The sequence below is a fragment of the Cariama cristata genome, unplaced genomic scaffold (genome assembly GCF_000690535.1).
Source record: "Cariama cristata isolate BGI_N322 unplaced genomic scaffold, ASM69053v1 scaffold43537, whole genome shotgun sequence".
Classification (NCBI taxonomy): domain Eukaryota; kingdom Metazoa; phylum Chordata; class Aves; order Cariamiformes; family Cariamidae; genus Cariama; species Cariama cristata.
Genome location: NW_009629119.1, coordinates 9,590 through 17,168, shown reverse-complemented (window position 1 = coordinate 17,168; position 7,579 = coordinate 9,590). Strand labels below are relative to the sequence as shown.

General features: G+C 40.5%; 1 protein-coding gene across 1 annotated transcript; it reads left to right on the top strand.

Moving 5' to 3' along the window:
- Positions 1 to 1,013: 1,013 nt before the first annotated feature.
- On the top strand, positions 1,014 to 6,151 carry COMTD1 (catechol-O-methyltransferase domain containing 1; the record flags this gene model as incomplete). Its single annotated transcript, XM_009705048.1, has 6 exons — positions 1,014 to 1,147; positions 2,254 to 2,359; positions 3,198 to 3,316; positions 3,582 to 3,636; positions 5,095 to 5,228; positions 5,999 to 6,151. Coding segments are annotated over 6 exons (701 nt in total), but the record flags the coding sequence as incomplete, so codon positions are not given.
- Between the last annotated feature and the right edge of the window lie 1,428 nt (positions 6,152 to 7,579).

Genomic DNA, 7,579 nt, shown 5'->3' with positions numbered 1-7,579 from the left:
GAAGCGATCGCACACCCCAGCCCAGCCCAGCCCAGCCCCTCGCCTGCATTCATCCGGCCAGGCGGAACCCGCCGTGGTGGTGTCCTGGCCACAGCTTTCTCTTCTGGCAGCAGTTTCGCTTCCCTTCACCCGGGTCAGAAGAAGAGCGAGCCCACGGCCGGGCAGGGGAAGGAGGCTGGTGTTGGGTTTGCAAGGCAGCCGCTTGCTTACTTGTCCATTGACTTCAGGCAAGTTGCTGAAATAATCTACACCTCAGGGCGATCGTCAGTAAAATAGAGCCATTAACAGAAAATAAAATAAAAACCTCGAAATAGAGGTGTTCTTTAAGAGCAAACAACTATCGGGAGATGTGGAACTGAATGTTTTTGTTATTTCTTTAAAATATTTGCCCCATTTGGTAAAAGAAGCATCGGGCATCAAATCTGAGCTCAGTTCTGTATTTAAGTAGACAAGCAATAGTCGTTAAGCTTCAGCTTTCAGCACGTCCTTTTTTTTTTTTTTTTTGCACACTGATTTCATGCTAGATAAGCCATTGAGCAATGCCAGATTTCCCCTAGCTAGAGGGCAAGACACTCATTAGGAGAACACAGGGCTTGAGGAGATGCATCAGCTGACTGCCCTAAAGACCAGCACCCTCTAACCATCTGCAAAACAAGGTCCTGGAACTAAGAAAATAGTGTGCCTCATTCATGCTTCTCTCCTTACCCTTGCCTTAGGAGTTTTGATGTGGTTACTTGTCCTGTAAGAACACAGAAGCTTGTAACCTTCATGTGTACCCAAGCCTTTCCCTTTCAGCCTGTGCAGACTTGGGCTGAACATCTTAAGAGGTTAAAAAAAAAAGGAGAAAAAAAAAAAATAGTCCACTGAGCTGTCCAACTACGTTGCATTTTCCTTTTTCACTGGATTTTTCAGAGCAAAGAACTCTTTAACCTTTAAGTAATACTTAAGCACTTGCTTTATTTAAGCAGGCAATAACTGAAAAATGTAAGAGTTCTTACTTTTTTTTTTTGTAGGTAAAAGATACCCTTCTTTGGTTTTTGGGACACCCAAATCATCCAAGAGTATTATTGGGAAAAGCAATCCCCTCTGGCAATACATGCTGGATCACTCTTTGCGGGAACATCCAATTCTAAAGAAGCTGCGACTGGTCAGTATTTTATCCCCCAACGTAGGCTTTCTGTTCAGTGCCGCTGACCTTTCCACTAGGACCTTTTGGCATGACCCACACCGCGTCCTGAGCTGCTGGGCTCTCTGTGATATTCCTTCCTCCGCCTCATTTGCATACACATTAGAATTTGGTTTGAACTGGTAATCCCCGGACTCTTCAATGTTCAGGGCTACCTAAATGAGTATTTAATAGTATTGGCATACATTTTAGACCTGTCTTTTTATCCATGGCTCCCAAGCCCATGTATTTGGGCTGCACTTGATTTTGTCTTAACAGATGACTTCTGTTCATTTTAGTTGGCATATGAGGAAACTGTAGCTCAGAGAGGTGATGTCCTCCAGCAGGCTCCAGTGTCAGAGCTCAGAACAGACCTCCTGACTCAGGACTGAGTCATTTCAAGTGAGACAAACTACTCCTGTATACAAGCAATTAAATGCTAGGTACTGGAGCTGGTTAGTTGGAATGAGCCCTAGAGGAAGAAAGGAAATGGGAGGACTTTCCTTTCCATTCAACTGCCGTGGCAGATCCCTGCTTCTCCTGCTGCCCCAGCCTCAGTGCCAGGGGCCCTCCCTCCCTGGCATGGGCAACAGCTCCTCCAGCTCTGCGCTGTTTAGCCAGAACGATGTGGTCTGACCTTCGGCAGCACACTTTAACCTAGCAGTCCATAAAACCATGCTACATGTCTTGGCGGAATAAGGGCATAAGTACAAAGGTTATAATTTATTTTTTTAAAAGTGCATCTGTTTGTGTAAATTCACATAAATAAAGGACTTTCACAATCAAGGTTCCTCTATTGTTCTTCATCAGTTATAAATATTGCTGAGTTTGCCACAACAATAGCAACTTTGGGGCATATTACTGCTTTGAATGATTGGCCACTACTTACAACACACACCCCGCCCTGCTTAGTTACTGTTAAATTCAAGCCAATTTCTGGCTCATAGGTGGAAAACAAAGCCATCTAAAATAAGAAAGGTAGGAATATCTGTTTTTCCTGGGGTTTCTCAGGGTTTTTTCCCTAGGGTATTGTTTTGGAAGCTTTGAGTTTTGTTTGTTGTGATGTGTTATTTTTTTCCCCTTTTTAGCTCACCGCTGATCATCCTTATAGTAAAATGATGGTGTCCTGTGACCAGGCTCAGCTTATGGCAAATTTGGTCAAACTCATTAAAGCAAAGAAAGTTATTGAAATAGGTAAGAGTGTAACTTTGTCCTCTCTGTAGTAGAATAAAACTCCTGGCTGTGCTTCTCGAAATACAGCCCTGTTTACATAAGATATCTAAACCTCATAAGACATTGCATACCTGTCTCATCAAACAGGTGGGCAAACTACACTGTGAAAAGTACTGTCTGATTTGCACTTACTTGCCACTTTGTCTGTCTGTGCATTCAGTAGTTCTGGCATCAGCATGAATGTCTCGTCAACTCTGAGGCAATCTGAAAAAATAAGATCAACAGATCACTTGGGTCTCCGGCAGTTGCAGGACAATTCTTTCCTTCCTGTGTCAGTATCTTGCCAGAAGGAAATGTTTGGCAGCATAGGCTCTGCATCCAATCCACTTTCCTCAATGCACCTCTGTTAGCAGGATGTCCCAAAGCCAGACTGATGCTGAGGAGTCAGGTATGGGTTCCCACCATCTTCATTCTTGGCCTGACTGTTATGATGCCCTGGTATTTTGCTGCTGGTCCAGTCCCTTTGGCTCACAATTTAGCTCCACTTTAAGTAAGGGTGTTCCTCAGAGGTGCAGGACCAGACTCTGCCCTGTGTGTCCAGGAGACTTTTGGAAAAAGCCAACATTAAGCTTTGCTAAAAGATTGCTTTTAAAAAAAAAAAAAGTAAAAAAGTAAAAATGCCTCCCAACCCACCATTACATTAAAATAGAGAGAAAAACCTTCTGTGTCCATTAACAAATTGCCATCCTTGACTCCTTTGGGGTTTTTATTCCTGAAGGGAGCCCTGTAGTTCACTGGTTTGGTTTGGTTTGTTTTTTTTCACAATACAGTAAGTGTTAATGACTCATGGTTTTCCTAGGTGTTTTCACAGGTTATAATACCTTGAATATGGCACTTGTCCTGCCAGATAATGGCAGAGTTATTGCCTGTGATATAAATGAGGACTATGTCAAAATTGGAAAGCCACTGTGGAAGGAGGTAAGCAGCATCTCTTCTATTACACGTTTTGGACAGCTGCATTTGCATGTCAAGGGATTTTGGTATCTTAGACTGGCACATTTACACAGAAGCATTCCTGTCATTAAAGGAGCCTGAGACAGTTTGATTTGGAAAGACAAATAAGTGCTGTCTGGAACATAGGAATAATAGGAAAAATACCTGAACACCAGTTACTCCCTGAGTGCAGCCTACTAACAGGTTATTTCTTGACCACTTTCATCAACTCTGTTCTTTCTCATTCTAGGCAGGAGTAGAGCATAAAATTGACCTGCGGATTAAGCCAGCAGTTCAAACACTTGGTAAGTAACCTAAAATACTTTTTTCCCCTTCCCTAGACATAGGAGAGGGATATAATACTGATGAAATCTAAGACCAAATATGCTTGTGCATATGATCCCTTTGCTAACAGTAAGACCGCTTCTCTTATATTTAAAAAAAAAAAAAAAAAAAAAATCAGAAAACTTCACAACTTCAGAAGTTCACAGTTTTCCTACATGCTAGCAGAGAAGAAGAAAATGCCTCTCCTGTGTAGTGGGCTGTACTAGTCACTCACCTGTCCTGTCCATCACCTTGTTAAATCTATAAAGTACTATTGTCAGCTGCTTCTGGGAAAGCTGATTAAAACAGATTAATTAGACAAAGTCCAGTTTCTCTTACCCATTGTCCATTCTAAGCAAGTATTTCTTTGTTATAGACTGGAAGAGTTTTCTGAAAGGGCTGAAGTGCAGTAAAAACACAGAAGCCAATATAAAACTTAGAGTATAACAGTTGAATTGTGTCCAGAGGAGTTCAAATTTAGGATGTGCCAAAAGCATGCAAGACCATTAGAAAGGCAATGACTTCCCTAATTCAAGAAAAGAGAAGATGTGGGGCAGAGGGAATATTAAATAAATATTCTGAAAATGCAAGAAATTTTCTAGGAATGGAGGAGGCAGAAGAAGGTTTCCAGCAAAGGTGTGTGATGGATCCACAGATCCATCCCTAACCTTGTATTGCTTCCAAATTCTTTCTAAAGAGGCAAACATAAGCAGTCTGCTGGGATGCGCTGTCCTTGAAGCCTGATGGACAGCTTTGCCTAGGCAATGCTTCAGACAAAAAGATCCTCTGTTGACAGAGGGTAAGGGCAGGTGAGAAGGGTGGCCGAGAACTTCAGGAAGGCAGCAGTCGGCCCTTCTGCAGCTGACGATTTGGAGTTCTGAGCCAGGAAGTCCATTTAGAACAACGTAAAACTGAATTCAACTTGCCTTGGCCCAGAAAGAGACTACTTACAGCAATCTCTTTCTGTGATAAAGATCTCTGACAGGGTTTGTTCATGACCTATATCATGGCACTTGATCATCAGTGAGAGATTAGCATTTAGGACCTGTTCATAAGTGTAAGAAAAATCCCAGTCCATTTAGGAAAACAGTTCTCAGTCAGATCAAAAAAAATAGCTGAAGGTGTAGAGTGTGTCCAGTTTCAAACTGCTTGACTTGTTTTTACTGCACCTTTCTGCAGTCCCAGCTGTATCCTGCAGGTTTAAAACTACTCCATGAACTTCCAAGTAGGCAGAACTCGGTAACAGAGTGTTTTATGGCATACATCGTGTCTAGATTGGTTTCTGTGGGATAAGCTTTTCTAGTAATTAGCTGTACAGGAATAGGCTGCCTGGTCAAGGCACCAAAAACATTATTTAATGAGAACTTTGACACAAGTGGACGACTTCCTTCTACACTGCATTAACCAGGGTGTAACGACTCACTTTGTTGCTCATCCAGATGAACTGTTGGCCAGTGGAGAAGCGGAAACCTTTGATTTTGCTTTCATTGATGCGGATAAAGAAAGCTACAATGAGTACTATGAAAAATGTTTGCGCCTCATAAAGAAAGGGGGAATAATAGCTATTGATAATGTAAGTACTGCAGTTACAACAGTAGTAGCACAGGGAGTTACTGCATTTGCCTCTGGGAAAGTTAAAAAAAAAGTCACAGTGGGATTCTAGTAATGTGATTTCTGACCTGCAACTCAGTTGCCAATTGCAACATGTTTATTCCATGTTATACAAAGGAGGCTTTTTAAATTCAACGTAAATTCCTGAAGTAAGCTATATAGATCACTAATATAAGCAAGGAATAAAACCTTATAGAAGTAAGAAGTAATGTGTTAAGTTTATATTAGTACATAAACAGCCTGTGATAACAGAAAGTTATTAATTTTTTTGTAGTTCATTACAGAGAATGCTCTGTATTATTCCAGTTTGTCTTGTAGCGCATTTTCTACTATGTGCAGTACTTACGCAAGATCAAAGGTAGCACTTGTAATCAGTAACTACTACTAAGTTATCAATTAATAACTTTTACTAGAAACAAAGAACGATATTAAACTGCAGGCACCTTCAGTGTTATGGTGGCAGCCAAATAGGGGATTTTAAAAATACCTATGTTTAAACACATCTTTTTTTATTTTGGCTTCTAATTTGCAAAAGTGGTGCACTTAGCCAATTCTGTGGACTCCCAATCCCATGTACTTACGAAAGCTCCTTGTCAGAGACCACTAGAAATCTGAAATAAAATAAATAATATCGATTTCTAGAAAATATGCGGAACCTTTTCCAAAGCTTCCTTTGTGGTCCAAGGAACATATTGGAACAAATGAGGTGCATGACATTTATTTTTTCAATAGGTCCTTTGGAGTGGAAGGGTGCTAAAACCAAGAAAGGATGACTTGGCAACCCAGAGCATCCACCACCTTAACGAGAAGCTTCTCAGAGATGCACGAGTCAATATCAGCATGCTCCCAATGGGAGATGGAGTCACATTAGCATTCAAGTTGTAACTGGAAGAAGGCCAGCAGATGGGAAACAACAAGCATCATCAAATCATCAGGAAAAATGCAGGCAAAGGAGTATCAAAAATGGTCATTTAAACCTGTATCTCCTCCAGATAGCATAGCCTGGGAAAGTAGACTTTAGAAGCAGCAAGATCCTAAGGGCAGCTAAGTTGAGAAGAGAGATTTAAGATCTACTGTGGTTTATTATTTTAATTGTAATAAAGCAAATAAACTTATGTGAACTTGTCCTTGTAAGACAGTGGTTGAAAAAAAATATCCCTCTGTGGAATGGCTGAGTTCCAAGTGAGTCAATAGAACAGAGTCATTTTCTGTCCTAAAAAAGTCTATTGAGTAGCAGAATAATCAGTTCTACCATCAAAAGGAAAAGAAATGGAGTTTACTAATGTTAATAGCCATAATAGAAAAATTAGAAAAATGGATTTTTAATGAAATGTACATGACCTCAAGGAGATTGCTAGCCTTAAACTAACGATATTGAAAGTCACTGGTAATCCTTGAAGGGTACTACATAACAAGCCTCAAATATACACTGTCTGGAAAAAAAAAAAATCTCTTTAAAAACGTGTCAAAGGACAAATGGGATTTCCAATATAGAGCCCTCCCTAAAATCTTCCTGTGCAAGGACTGGGTTTCTTTAACCTAGGTAACAGTGCATGTAGATTATTTTTTAAGTCAGAATGAGGAAGAGCAAATGGGAAAGAAGAAAACCGAAACAATTCTTCCTCCTTCCTTTCCCTCCCACTTGCCCCCCAAAGAAGCAACTTGCTAGGTGCTTGCTTCCTAGAAAGTTGCAAGCACAGAGCATTGTTGGCAAGTCTACAGAAGGAAAATGGTGATTGTATGAGGATGCAATAGCTGTTTGCTGGCCATTCAAATAATTCCTGCAAGCAGAGATTCCCTTCCACAGGCAGCATCTAGAAAAATTATGCTTTTTCCACACCCTAGTAAAGTATTTTTCCTGCAGTATTCTTAACTCCTAGTTAACTTTCTTCGCTGTTGTCATCCATTGCACTTGTTTCATCCTGATGCTTTCTATAAAACTTTTGATCAAGAAACAGTAGTTGAAAAAGCTCACCTTAACTTGGGACCAATGAAAGAGCCTTAAGGGGGCAGGAAGCATATTCTGTTTGAGCTAGAGAATAAGAATCCAACTGATGACTTCTTTCCATGATGAATTACAAATAGTAATAACTTATTTTTAGGGCTTTTTATTTCAGCCTGAAATTCTTATTACAGATAAAACCTAATAAAACAAGAAACCAAAACTAGCATTTCACAGACAAAAGGTCTACTGGCTACTGTTTTGGGGGACTGATACACTGGAAGATTATCATATGTATATTTACAAAAAAGGTCACTTTAGATTTGTTGTCCGCCTGTAAGGAAGGTGTATCAAAGCTAAGAGAATCTCTT